The sequence below is a fragment of the Tenrec ecaudatus genome, chromosome 17 (assembly GCF_050624435.1).
Source record: "Tenrec ecaudatus isolate mTenEca1 chromosome 17, mTenEca1.hap1, whole genome shotgun sequence".
NCBI classification, from domain to species: Eukaryota; Metazoa; Chordata; class Mammalia; order Afrosoricida; family Tenrecidae; genus Tenrec; species Tenrec ecaudatus.
In genome coordinates, this window is record NC_134546.1 from 1,964,845 (window position 1) to 1,979,651 (window position 14,807).

Below are 14,807 nucleotides of genomic sequence, written 5' to 3' on the forward strand. Positions count from 1 at the left end.
GCAGGCACAGTCGTGCTGCGTCCCGTCAGTGTTGGCAGCAGGGACAGAGGATTCTGTTAAGCAGCAAGTGCACTCTGTATGTGACCTTGCTCTAGGCCCTCCCGGGGATGCACCAGGGAACCAATGTTCCCGAGGCCCACAGTCAACACTAATGCCGGAGCGTCTGGAATGATGGCTGAAGTATGAGCAAAACCTGGTCTAGAACCTCCTGCCCCTCCCCTTCGCCCTCTCATGCATTAGCCTGGCAAACAGACGGCAGGGAAGGGGATCCCGTGGGCTTCCTTCCCCATCCTGTCTTAGGAACTGTCCAGAGCCACCCTGCTTCTCACCGTAACTCCATGACAGTGCCAGGTAACTCACCGATCGCTTCCAGAAAAGACAAACATATCCTTTCTAATATACTCTAAAGAAAAGTCTAAATAGACCTAACTCAAAGTAGCAAAGGAAACTAAAAGATAATTAAGCATAATCCTTCCAAACTGAAAATTACTCTAGATAATTTCAGTTTGGCTAAAAAAAAGCAAGAAAGATGAATTCTTGAGCACCCTGCTTGAATATGGCTAAAGGTAACCATCTGCTGATTTATTAAAAGGAGACCTGGAGGTGCAACGGCTAACCCCGAGGGTGCAGGTCCACGCCCACTCTGGCAGCCCCACGCGCCTGCTCCGTGAAGACTACAGCGTGGGGCAGCCTGCGGGCAGCACTTGAGGCAGGCAGACAAGGTGCCGGAAAGCCATGTCCCATCCCCTTCATTTCTCAGATACAGTTTTGAAGCAATACAAGAAACTCAGTGCCATAGAGCTGATCCCAACTAATAGACGAGGCCCCGCAGGACAGAAGAGATCAGTCCCTATGAGGTCCTGAGCCTGGAGAAGCCTCCTCTTTCTGCCACAGAGCAACTAACGGGTGCTTTCAAACTGCTGGCCCTGTGGTTACCAGCCCAATGTGGAACCACGGTGCCACCAGCACGCTTGCATGGAACAGCTTTAACAATCAAACACAAAAGTCGACACCTAAAATTCATGTAACTTTTACCTGTTTCTGCCTGAAGTTTTTTTAAATGATAGCCACCTGGTCCAACAAACTTTGATCGTTTGGATAAGGGAACTTGAACAGTTTCTGAAACATAGCGCAGACAAAGCATCAATAATCCAGATACGTTTATGACTCTAAACATGTGCTCCAGATTGTTTCATTTCAGCAGACATAAGCATAAATATTTCAATATGAAAAACAAAAACCAACCAAACAGGTGGTTTAAAATCTCTAAAATCCAATAATAACCTCTCAAATGTAAAGTTTTTATTGATATAATATTCAAAATATTTTCACGTGCAATCTGGAATAAAACTTTTTTTAATACAGTATTTTAAAACCAGTCGGTTTTCCTGTATTCATATTTATAGCATCACAACATTAGTAATGCTTTTAGAAAGCAGTTTTATTGATATACAATTCTGCACGCTGTAACTCAGCGGTCTGAAAGCATACGAGCTGTGGTCATCCCACCATCCCTCTTAGACACAATCCGTATTACCTACAACAGGTCCGTTTTCTTTTCTAGATGCCCGGGGTTTGGAAATAGTTTTGTTCATTATCTGCAGGATTTCCTTCTTTGCAACTAGAACAGATAAAAAACAACACATATAACCACAGAAATTAAGTGACCTGCATTCCTCGTTTTCATGGAATAAACTGAACCCGTGAGCCAAGGCAAGCTCTACAAACACCAGTGACCGTGACAGCTTGCCGCACTTGTCCTGTACAAGTTTGTTTGTTGAGGTCAGCTTTGCACTGATCTCCCGTCATGGTGGTCAGTCAGTGTGCATTAACTTAAGTTCTCTGACCGACGGGAAGGTCCATGAGATCCCGTGTCCACAGCACTGCTTCACAGTCACCCTCACGTGCAACAGGCCGCGGCTAGCAAACACACGCAGAGCTGCGCACACGGCCTTACCTGATGCTAGCTGAATGGCCTCCATGACAATTTTTATCGGTATTCCAGGCAATTTAATATCAGCCTAATTGGAAAAGGCAAAGGAAGATATAAATAGTTGTGTGTGACATGACTTAAAGGTTGCAAAACAAAATAAAACAGGCTTTAAACGTACCTGCAGCGCGGTTATCCCCTTGTTTGTGCCGGCTATTTTGAAATCCATGTCACCATTGTAATCTTCGATTCCCTTCAGGAATTTAAAAGATTAAGATACAGTTTTGAGCAAAAACAGAATTACTCATAGTCACTCTAAAGGAAAACCAAGTGACATCTACACAACTCTCCCAGATCTCGGATGTCTTCCAGTCCGAGACTTTCTAAGCTGCAGCTCTCACCAGAAACAGTAATACTAGATGACGGTTCCGCTCAAGAATGCATAACCACTAACGTAGGATCATCGGAGAGTGAGCCACGTTGCATCTTTACAGTGTAAGATCATAAAAAACACGGCAAACATGCAGGGAGGACGGGATAAGGACCTGTGTCCCCGGAGTGACACTAGCGTTCTTTGACACATAGGATGCGTGTAACGGACGTCTAAGCTTCAGCACGGAATGTCTGGTAAAACGACTGCACTTGCCAGGATATCTGTCAGCAAGCGATAATCTTCTATTTCACTCTTCTCAGCAGTGGTCTTGGTGACCAATCCCACGGCTACCCCCGCAACAGCAGATGAAATTGGAACCCCTGTAATTAAGAACAACTCTGCATGTAATGTGCACATTCACCCAACACACATGAACACCCTTCTTTTGACCATCTGTGCTCTCTAGATCGACAACCAGTGGTGGAGTCAGAAAAGCCTTAGGAGATGATCTGACTAGTTAATTTCTTTTTTAATGTGGATGCATTGGGAAGTACTGCAAACAATCCATGAAGCGGCCCGCGGGACGGAGCTCTCACAGGAAGCGGTGTTCCTGCTGGTGAGCATGGTACAACTAGCTCTGCCAGCCTATGCCCTGTGACTTGACCCCAAACTCATGAGCAAGGCTGGACATTCATAAGGTTCATGCACCATCAGTCCACCATTCAATTTCGTCTGTCAGCGTGCTGTACGACGGCAGCGTGCAGGCTGCTGGGATACTGGGAGCTGGGATTGGAAGGTCTGCAGTTCGAAACCCCAGTCACCACTCGGGAATAAATACACCCAGCTTACACTTACTCTAGAAGAAAACTGTTATTTTATAAAGTTTGTTAACACTTCATCCACATGCCACACAATTCAGTACGTCAGTCACATCCAGAAGATCTGTACAACTGTCCCCACACTCAATTCCAGAACATTTTCTTCTTCCTTGTAGTCATGGCTATTCATGTAATTATTATCTTAAAAAATTTGAATTGGGGCAAAATATACACAACAGAACATCCTCCAATTCCACAATGTCTCCTTGTATAATTCAGCGTCACTGTGGTCTTCTTGGCATTGTACAACCATGATTGATATCCTTTTCCAAAGTATTCCACCACCACTGACATAAACTCCAACCCCCGTAAGCAACAACTTGTTCACCCAGGCTAACGATTGGTCAAATACGGTTTCTCTTCTTTTTCTCTCTCGTGGTTTTCTTGGTACAGTTAGTATTCACATGTCCTATTCGTTAGATCGCTTTTAAAATGTGCTGTCTGTACATAACACAATCAGCTCTAGTGCTCCCTCCCCACTCCTGCACTCGTTCTTTGCTCCCCAAGCCCCTCCCCTTCTCTACCCCCCCCCCCCAATAAGCCATCGCACCAGCCATTACTTCTTTGCACCACAAACTGGGAGTTGACTCAGACGTTGTAGCCCTATGTGCGTGCGTCTTCTGGCTTCCTTTGTGGTGGACAGCCTCGTCTTTCACCTGGGGAGCAGCTGGTGGGTCAGAACCTTAGAACTGGTAGTTGACACCCTGCATAACTTAAGGAAGGCAGACTACAAATGCCTGGGTCTAAAACAGCAAAGGGCGCACCAGCATGTCGGCTTACCCCACAGTGCCACCAGGGCTCCTTAGCATTCTACCACCCCCAGACACCAGGCGCACTGCCAACAAGGTGATGCCGGGTCCCAGGCACCCTACAGCACGGGGCAGAACTGCTCCTGTGAGTATCAGGACCGGAACTCTTTCCAGGAGTAGAAAGCCCCGTCTTTCTCCGTGGGTGGTTTCCAATGGCTGACCTGGCAGTTAGCAAGCTCAAGATGTAACCCTACACCACCAGGTACCTTAACCATAAGACGACATTTTCCTTCCATTGAACGCAACAGAAAAATACCCTTAGCTTCTTTTGCTTTCACCTGTTCCAAGTGTTAGTCGCTGCTGAGAGCATATGTTGACCTCATTCTCTCTCGGCATTCCTGGCTATGCCCCCTCTCCATCTTTCATACCAGTATTTTTAATGGATGAGCTTATTGGAGAACTTCCAGGGTGACTTCTTCAGTGTATTAGGCTTCTTAGCTTTCGTTCACTAGTAGCTGATGACTGCTTGGTAGAGACTGGTTTGGAGGCCCTCCTACGGTGCTGGCTCTCCCATTTGCTGTTGCGGTCCCTGGCATTGCCCCCAACCACTTGTAGCCAAGTCTTCCGTGAGTTCTGAAGTCTACCCCCTTGGGTTAGCAGAATTATTCAGCTCATGGTTCACCATCAGTTGGTTGCTTTCACTAGGGTTCTTAATATTCTGGTTACCAACAAAACCTCCCTGGTGAGTGGAATCCAACCCAGAGCTCTTCATCTTTTGAAAGGCAAGGCAGTTCATTGGGTCACTGAGGCGAGAAAATAATTTTCAAATGTATATTGACTTTGGCAAAAGCGAAGAATTCCAGAGGTAAGGGAATGGGTGAAGGTCCTTCACAACCATTTGTGATGCTGCTCAGGTTAGGTAATCTAGCCTCTCTAAGCCCACTAAAATCCAACTTAAAAAATCTCATCTTTACACCTCACAAGTTCATATAAAGCGCTCGCCAGTAGACGGGAGACATGATTCTTTTACCTGCATCCATCAGTGCTAAGCTTCCACCACATGCGGATGCCATCGAGGACGACCCTGTGACAAAGAGATAGTGACTTTAAAGGGCACCCGCTTGTTTGATGGAGAGCATCTTTAATGCTGACCACTCAACTTTCTTTCCCTCCGCTTGTTTGATGGAGAGCACCTTTAATGCTGACCACTCAACTTTCTTTCCCTTCGTGTAAAAGCACACGAGGCCCAAGTAAACCAAACACAGAGCTGCAGGGTCCAACACACTTGGCTACTTGCCTGGAAATGAATGAAAACTTCTAAGCTTGAGTCCCTCCGCTGCGCTAGTCACAACAGCTACTGAACTGGACACAGGCAGAGCCTGCCTATCACCACAGTGCGCTATTAAACAGGGCTGTGACGAGATTGTGGCCCTAAGGGACCTCTGAGAGGGACAAACACACCTCTCCTGTCAACTTAACCGTATGAAAAAGGACATAGGGCACTGGCTCTCTCAGGTGGCCCAGATCACATTAGCCCGCTCACACCCAGTTGAGAATGTAGGTTTTCGTTTACATCAGGAGCTTCTCCAGTGTTTCTTCTTTAAAACCTGTGGCTCTTGGGCTTTCTGTATCTGCTGGACCTTTGGGAACACATGCCCTTCCTGCTTCGGTGACTCTATTCTGTTTCGATTCATGGGCCGACTTTGAGTTAGGTCAGATGTTTCCGCCCCACATCCCCCGTGGTGGTGTCCCACTCCTTCGTTACACCTCTCTGCAGTCGGGACAGCCTTGCTCTGAGATTCGTTTGTAAAAACGAACCAAACAATCAACCTCAGATTATATTAGTGATACTTGAAGAGAAATAGCTGTTATATACTGCTTTTAGAACAACTTATTCATTCAGGCCAGAGAATGTGACATGCTTCTGATGGTAACACAGAATGGGTTTTTTACACCAAGGATGAAAAGCCGCCGGTACCGTTTGACTCGAGTACTTCCGAGGTGACTCTAATCGTGAACGGGAAATCCTTGGGGATGACAGGAAACAGAGCTTTCTCCGCCAGGGCACCTGGAGGCAGAGAGACAGCCGTGAGCGCACACGCCTGCTGCCGTGCTTGGCGCAGCACGTCAGGTGGCACGTCTCCACTCACCGTGCCCGAGCTCTCTCCTGTTGACACCAGTCACTTTGCCAGTCTCATTCGTTGCATAAGGAGGAAACTGAACAAAACAAACCACAACTCAGCACAAAGAACAACACGCTACACAATGGGACAAGCCCATTTTTGTTTAAAAAAAATATACACACTAACACCTATGCAAAAAATGGTTGATCATCAAAAATATATACTGAAATTGGCCCCAAATAGCCATTCCTGGTGCCGATGACTCAGGAGGAGGGGAGAGGATTACGAGGAGTTACACCACACATTCCCCCAATGTCTGTGGTGGTGAGAACAAGTGTGCTTTCAGACAAAAAACGCATACTGAGAAAATGTAGACCTTTCCGATACAGGTGTGCATCTTTTCTGTTCTTAGCAAAGAAATTATTTAACGTAGAAAAAGATCTATTTCAGCCAGAGCATGCGACCAATGCATTGTTAAAAGGAAATAAGACCAACATGATTCAGGTGCAACCATTTAAAAATTGGAAGGTGCCCCAGAAAGATCCGCTATTCTGGTTTCTGAACCCCAAGACGATCACAGGAGAAACGGAAATAGCTGCCAGTGTGCAGGCAGGAGGCTGGGACTGCTGCAGGTCAGGTTGCGCATCCCTGGGGTGAAGCACATACAACACAGACTCTGAAATGGGCCGGCTGAAGGAGAGTATCTAAGGATGTGCTGAGACATGCAAGGAGGTGATCACTGCCAAAGCTTGTGATGAGCACGGCAGTGCTGGGACCCAGCAGAGGCGCCCGGGCATTCACGAAGGAGCACATGGACCTTACAAGCTAGTCATGAACACGGCAGTGCTGGGGCCCAGCAGAGGCGCCCGGGCATTCACTGTGGAAGGAGCACACGGGCCTTACCTCATAGTGAAGCATGAAATTTTTATCTTTCACTCCGCTACAAAGGAAAGCATGCATAGTAAGATATCAGATAAATGCAAACAAATTGATTTCAACAAACAAACAAACAAAAGCTATAAGGAATTTAAACAGTACAATTGGTTATTACTGGAGTTGGTTTAAAAAGATAATCAGAGATATTATAAAATGAATGCCATAGTTTTTTTAAAAGTTAAATGATTTCACTGGGGACTCTTACAGCTCTTACAACATTCTGCACATCAATTGCACCAAGCGTATTTGTACATGCGTTGGCATCATCATTTTGTACACATTCACTTTCTATTTGAGCCCTTGGAATCTGCTCCTTTTGTTTCCTTCCTCCCCCTAGAGTAGTTTAAAAAAAGCTTATGCATGAATTCTATATTGATTCAGAAGGAAAAAAAAGCTTCAAAGTCAAACCCTTAAATATCTAGATTTGGGTAGCAGGACGGTAGGCAGTCCACTGCAGGAATCCTGAGTGTTGTACCACACTAATCAAGCCTTCCTTTCGACAGCGAGACCAGTAACTGAGATGACACTGGGGAGGATAATCAGAAAATCTGAGAGGCAGACATCTTTGGGGATTGAAAAGAGAACAGCTGTGAATCTATCTAGAACAATGGGGAAGAATAAGGATGAGAAAGACCTAATTCTTGGAAGCAGGACAACAGATTTACTCACAATGGGGGAAAGCAGGGACCCGGTACAAGTGGAAATCAGAGCCCTGGGGGTAGGCTGCTGCAAGGCTGGAAGTTCAAAAGCACCAGCCGCTCTGTGGGAGAAAGACAGGACTTTCCACTCAGGCCAAGACTCGCAGACACTCAACTGAGCAGTCCCACCCTGTCTTGTAGGGTCACTACGAGTCAGGTTCGAATAGGAAGCCCAGTCTTCCTCCCTCAGAGATTATGGAAAAAGGGCAGCTGAGAAAGCAGATGCCCACACTTTATCCTGGATCACAAGATAGAGTACAAAAGCTTTTCATGGTTAGGGGGGGGCACTGTATAAATTTTTTTCTGGAAAGGGGGTGACAGGTCGAATAGGTTTGGGAGCTTAGGTGCAGCAGGATCAGAGAAGTCCCCAGTCAGGTCACAATCTGCAGGCCTGAGGAAGAAACCTGAAACCCACACTCCTTCAGATTAAAGGGCTTAGAGAGGACCGGCAGTCAAGTGTCGGCATCTTATAAGAAAAGGACACCAAAGGCTTCAGAGAGAAAGGCCCTGGAAGAGCCCCTTCCGGGCTCTGCGCTGTGATTAGTCCCCGCCGTCCTCCCCCCCCCCCCCACCCACGGTTTACAGGTTCGGGTCTGTTCCAATTTCACTGTGCTGCCCATGACTGGCCGGGGAGGTATCAGCTCAAAGTCTGGCTTAAAATCTCCATGATGCAAACAGCAGGGTGCAGCACGGAGATGAATGTCGCTGCGAGATGCAGCACTATGCAAATGTAAGTGACTGAGCACGCCGTCATCTAAAATCGCAAGCTTACTTTATAGCTGTTATAATTCTGTCGGATTTAAGACTGGATTCCAGCGAATCAAACGTAACAGTACAAAGCACCTGGAAAGGAAGAGAAGAAAAAGTCCTCAGAGTCTTTACTGTACTTATAGTAAAGATAAAGACCCCAAGTAGCTCCTGAAAAGCAGGGCGTGAGCACCTCCTCTACAGGCATGGCCCGGCGAGCGCTCCGGCTACGGACAGGGGCATTACGTGCACACCTCACTGTTCGCCAGGTGGTGTGCGGGCAGAGCTGGGGAGGGCGATCCAAAGATAGCGGAACAGGGCAAAGGACATGAACTTGAAATTTCTCCAGGATCACTTCACTTTTATTAGGAACTGAAGAATAGGCTGTTCCAACTTGTTGCCTTAAAAAGGGGCCAGAAATAGGACAACTGTACAGTGACACAGGAGCCCTGCTGGCGGGGGCGTGGGTCCGTTCCACTGCTACCCACCATGGAAGCTCTTTGAGCCCCCACTGCTCTGCAGGAGAACGAGACTTCTCTCACAAAGAGCCACGGCCCCTGCAGACACAGGACAAGCCACGCTTTCCTACGAGGTTGCTGTGAGCCAACATCACCAGACTGGTAGTGAGTTTGGCACAATAGAGATTCAAATGTTCCGAAGCCCAGATAGGTCTTCAGACTTCAGACTCCTTTATCGAAACGAAAATGTTCCAGGCTTGTTAGAAAACGACACAACTTCGCCACTCGTTCACAGAAAGTCTTAAAAGAAGTTACATTTTTATCTTATACAGAAGCTTGGAGTCAACTTCACCTATGAAATATTTAACATGAATTATCTATTGACTTCTATATATTAAAATGTATTCTGCAATGTTTACTGCCCAATTTGAAGAGGAAAATTTAGATCTTCAAAATATTCACAAGAACACCACGAAAGTCCGGCGGCGTCGACACCCTAAATCGCCCTCACGCTTCCCACCTACATGCTTTTCAGTTGATCTTTATTTCTTTTATTTTCTACTCGAAACTTTCGCGTGGTCATACTGGCCCAGGAAACACAAAAAGATGGCAGAGAACTGAGTTCAGAAACACGTTTATAAACTTTGCACGTGACAGAGATGGCCCCCAAGTCAAGGCGCACAAGCAGATTACTGGCACATGTCAGCGTGGACTTGGCCTGCTGCGGAGGCTTTCCCTCAGGCCGGGCAGAGGAGTGGACTCCGGGTCACCAAGGACTTAGTAGGACAGCGAAGCCTGGGAGCTGAGGAAGGGAAGTGAGTGCACAGGGCTTTGACCTGAGGGCAGCAGGGTTTCTTAAGCAGCTCTCTACACATACACACCACAGCCGAGGAGAGGGACAGAGGACTACACTGACGCTAGGAGCTCAGCTGTACTCTGGACAGACAGCAGGCCATCCTAGACAAAGCTAAAAACGAAGGAAACTGCAAATCTGGGTTCCTTCAAACAAAGAATGAATAATTAAACATTAAAAAAATTACCACCAAGACACACACAGTAAATGTCAAGGTTCGAAAACCAACCAAGAGGGCTCGGGGATGTGACAGGCAAGGGGGCCCAGAGGAAAGCCGCAGCAGGGTGGCACTGCTGTCTAAGGGGCGGCATCTCTGCAGAGGCCTCCCCGGAGGGTGCAGCACCCCAGGGTGACAGGGAAAGGTGTTTGGCCAGGTCCCCAAGGGGAACAGCAACACCTGTGAAGTGTGCAGACATCATCAGCTGTGTGAGACCCAGGGGGTGTTCTTTACTTACAGGCAAAGCTCAGAAAGGGGGACTGGAAACAGGGAGCACCGACCGGGAGGAGGCAGGATAAGTGGCTACAGCGAGGGGATCGCAATGAATGAGATGAAGCAAAACGGGTGTCAGTCTTTAGATGTGAAACTAATGATGCGCTCTGTCACCTTTCAACCAGTACACAGTGACAATTTAATGAAAAAGCAACAACGACAAAGTTTAGCCTTGCTGGTAATCAGGGAAATAGAAATTCTCTCCCCATTTTGTATCCATCTGATTGGCAAAATTGGCAAGAGCAGCGGCAACGAGTGGATAAACCCACACAGAACAGAGGCTGTGCCTGAAGGTGAAGATCCAGAGGGGTGCCTGTGCCAGGGAAGGCGACTCAGACTACAGAGGCGACCAACGACCACATACGCGGCGGCACCCTGAGGAGCGTGGGCGATTCCATTCTGTGTGGTTGAGGTTAAAAAGAAAGTTCTAGGGAGACTCCGGATAGGGCAAGATATGACAAAATAACGATGTATAAATTACAAAGGGCACATGAGGGAGGGGGTAGCGGGGAGGGAGGGGAAAAAAAAGAGAGGACCTGATGCAAAGGGCTTAAGTGGAGAGCAAATGCTTTGAGAATGATTGGGGCAGGGAATGTACAGATGTGCTTTATACAATTGATGTATGTATATGTGTGGATTGTGATAAGAGTTGTATGAGTCCCTAATAAAATGTAAAAAAAGAGGAGAAAAAAAAAAGAAAATGATTAGGGCAAAGAATGTACAGATGTGCTTTATACAATTGATGTATGTATATGTACGGACTGTGATAAGAGTTGTATGAGCCCCTAATAAATTGTTTAAAAAAAAAAAAAGAAAGTTCTACCAGCTCATTCTCTGAAATGCAAACTAATCTACACTGACAAGGGCAGGTCAGGGGTTGCCTGAGGACGAGCGAGAGAAGCCAGGGGAGGCATTTCAAGTGGGAGCGTGAGAGGTTCACAATCATGATGACTGCAAGTCTCCAGTTTGTGGTTATCAAGCACATACTTCATAGATGCAGAGAGCTACACCGCAACTATACCTCAGTGAAGTAGGTGAAAGCATTTGTCAGGTGTCTAGGTATAAGATGAGCAGATATTCCATTTCCTGTGAGACAAAACTAGAGCAACTATATTATGTAATTCTGCTTTACAACTAATTACAGCATTCTAAATTGGTAAATAATTGTAGTTTTTTTAAACATAATTACCTGTGTTTGCCCCCTCTGAAATAATGCTGATCCATGAAGAGTTTTAAACACATCTACCTCACAACTTATATCCCTGAGTGTAGTCAAATCACGACCATCACACCTATAGGAAGAGGAAATGAAGTATATGAAGCAGTGCTGGAAATCAAGGGGGGGGGGGCACAAACCAAATATCACACCCTGTCTCTTTATTGCCACCAGGAAGTTCTCCTCTCCAACTGGGTAGCATAATCACCCGTGGGGCTTCTTAAAAACACTAGATGCCTGAGCCTGACCCTAAAACCCGTGAAGGAGACTCTCAGTGCTTAGGACCCCGCCACCTGCAGTAAGAAAAACGAGCGATGAATCACTCCAGTGCCCAGCTGAGGCTGTGCACACACCTGACACACGGTCCGGTGCATCCACGCCGCCTGCACAAGCCCTGTCACGGGTGCAATTTGAGAAACAAATATCACCATCCTTCACTGTTCACTTGTTAAGCAACAACAACTCCAAAGTGCAAGCTTCGTGCTGCAGCACTTGGGCTACAATCAGCTTGCAGAGCAAGCACATATGCTTCAAACCCGTCAGCAAAGCGCATGTACCTTTTGTATTCGTTCAAAACAATACTCCGAAAGACCTCCTTTGCAACCACATTGAAGGAGTCGATGATGTCATATGCATCAGCCTCTGGAAACTTTTCTATAGAAAGAAGACAAAGTAAAGGGTTTTCTCTTTTTGGAAAACAAGCATCCAGGGAATGAGAATCCCTAAGGAAATCGGCCGAGCACTGTCTTCAGGCACACAGCAGGGATGAGCCACACGCAGGCACCGTTAGCATCAGTACGGGAACCCACAGCTCCTGAGCACGCGCCTGCTGTGGCAGGAGCACCCACTGATGCCCACAGCAGGCCCGGGCAGCGTGGGGGAAAAGGCCCGGCAGGTTGAAGGAGTCACCCTTGTTCCTGTTTCGGGAACTTTCACCTTTGCCTGTCAACTCTTTTACTTTAAGATCGTATCTCGGTGAGTATTTGCTGAAATTGGACACAGCAAACTAGGTTTCTACTTGACAATCTCCACACGAACTGTCAGGTGAGGTGCCGCTGGTTGTGTTTTCACAGCGTGTCAACAGTCTTAGTTGTTGTTTGCTCTCTTTGGGCTCCCTTCTTAGTACCCAGGTTCTCTTGTCCCCGTATCATTTCACTCTGCTCCCTTTGCTTTGAGGAATTGACTTTTTGGTCTTACCCTGATTGTTTTAGAGCACTGTTTATACAGACATACAAACACACACATTTTTATTTATTATTATTATTTTTGCTACACATTTTTAAAAGAACTTGAGTTCTCCCTATTTTTCTCCCATTCAATCTGGGACTAACTATCGCGACCCCCAGGCAGTAACGACTTTGTCTGCTCTCTGGGTGGATGAGGTTGTATCTCGGGCGGACGCCCTTTTCCTCTGCACTTTGTTGTCCTCTGCTTGTTCCCGGAGAGCAGACGCCCGCTTGTGTCTTGGGTAGCTGCTCACAAGCGTGCAGGACTCCAGACCCTACTCACTCTACCGTATCGCGGAAGATGATGTTCGCGACTGCTACTGAGACCAAGGCTCTGGGTCTTCAAACACAGAACACCAGGGTTAGAAGGTGTTTGGCTATCTAGAGTACCAATAGATTTCAGTAAATATATACGCTTGCCCACTCGTGTGCTGTTGTTAATAACAAAACGAAAGAAGACAAACATCCAAGGACCTGTTGGCGCAGTCAGGTAAGCATTGTCCTGCGAACCACGAGGTCGCTGGCTGAAATCTATCGGCAGTCCTTGGACAAAGATACTGCTGCTCTCTGCTCTGGTGAAGGTTCACAGCCCCGTCAACATTAGACTGGGGGGGGGGGGACTGAGTAGGAATTGGCCCCGTGGTAGTGGCTTTGTTTTTTAAAAGTTTAATGTATATACTCGTGTATAAGCCGTTTTCCAGCACATCTTTAATGCAGTTTTTGTGGGAACTGGCTACCCCGGGTGATATTCGGGTTGGCTTATACTCGAGTATATACGGTATGTTGTTAAAGGAGCCACAGGCTGGGCATCGAGACCCACCGGCCAGGCAGGGGGGAAGATACTGCTGCTTGCTCCAGGGAGTGAGCCTCCGAAACGCAGTACAGCTCACAGGGCTGCCAGGAGCCCGAGACCTTGTTAGGTGCAGCTCACTCGTCTAGGCAACAATGGAAGGAGAAAGGAGACACCGTGAGGTCCTGCAACACCCTCGCCAGTGACATTATGTCTGAAGCCACCTGGCCACTCCGTCCCCATGAGGGTGCTCCTCCTTACTCTGACTCTTTACCACGCATGGTGTCCTTTTCCAGGGACTGGGCCCTCCTGGTAACTTATCCAAGTGCGACGAAGCCTCACCCATGGTCACGGCTAAGGAGCGTCTGGCTACAGTTCTTCCAGAGACCGGCTCTTTGGCAGTGGGTATAACAACCAACACTGCACGTGTACCTACCATTACTTTTGTTACCTGTGCATGCACCTGTTCCTACCGATATACCAGTTTGTCTATGTGAAACCCACACCACGTTTTCACTGCGGCTGTGCTGTCGTGACGGCACGCAGTAATTGACTTCCCACGCCCCTCTTTAATTAGTCTACCTCCCTAATTTTCCTATTTCTTTATTCAGTGGTTTGCTACTTTCTTGTGATGAGACTTTTTGCTGTTTTTTTTTAATGCTCCTCTATGGTGGTTGCCATATTTCATTACACAATTTACAACTGGAACAACAGCTGACACACAACGTTCCCATAGGGAGTCTATTTCAGATATGCCCTCCTCCTCCCCCCATTTCTGGCGGCCCGTCTGTATTCACAGGAGCCATCGAGTCAACGCTGACCCTGCACCATCCTCACATGGTTCCTTGCCTGAGCCCAGAGATGCAGCCCCCGTGTCAATCCTTCCTCTTCGAGGCTGCCCCTCCACTTTACCAAGCAAACTGTCCTCCTGCAGCCCGTCTCCTGACAATATGACCATCCTTCCCTCGAAGGAGCACTCTGGACGTACTGCCTCTAATACATATCGGTTTGTCCATTCGGCACTCCATGGTCCTTTCAGGATTCTTCCCCAGCAGCACAATTCACATGCATGTCTTCTTCCACCGTCTTCTGTATTCCGTAGACAAATCCCATGGGATGGGTCAGGTGCACTGTAGTCCTCAAGAGTAACATTCTTGCTCTTCAGTACTCTAAAGAGGTCTTGTACAACAGGTTTACCTACTGCAACACGGCTTCTTATCTCCTGACTGTTGCTTCCATGAACATTACTTATAGATCCAAGCAAGACAAAATCCTGCACAACCATTTCTCCATTTATCACGATGTTACCTATTTTGTCCAGTTATGAGGATTGTGGTTGA

The 14,807-nt window shown here is 47.2% G+C and overlaps 1 protein-coding gene across 1 annotated transcript in view; it reads right to left on the minus strand.

The window, feature by feature from the left end:
* PNPT1 (polyribonucleotide nucleotidyltransferase 1) overlaps positions 1-14,807 on the minus strand; it is a 44,798-nt gene that overhangs the window by 9,758 nt on the left and 20,233 nt on the right. The window contains exons 12-23 of the mRNA XM_075535204.1: positions 12,009-12,105; positions 11,425-11,527; positions 8,460-8,530; positions 6,957-6,993; positions 6,081-6,147; positions 5,909-5,998; positions 4,961-5,014; positions 2,577-2,683; positions 2,112-2,183; positions 1,958-2,021; positions 1,538-1,621; positions 1,036-1,119 (exon numbers count right to left, since the gene is read on the minus strand). Of these exons, the coding sequence (XP_075391319.1) occupies positions 1,036-1,119; positions 1,538-1,621; positions 1,958-2,021; positions 2,112-2,183; positions 2,577-2,683; positions 4,961-5,014; positions 5,909-5,998; positions 6,081-6,147; positions 6,957-6,993; positions 8,460-8,530; positions 11,425-11,527; positions 12,009-12,105 (930 nt within the window). The remainder of the gene's footprint in view (positions 1-1,035; positions 1,120-1,537; positions 1,622-1,957; positions 2,022-2,111; positions 2,184-2,576; positions 2,684-4,960; positions 5,015-5,908; positions 5,999-6,080; positions 6,148-6,956; positions 6,994-8,459; positions 8,531-11,424; positions 11,528-12,008; positions 12,106-14,807) is intronic.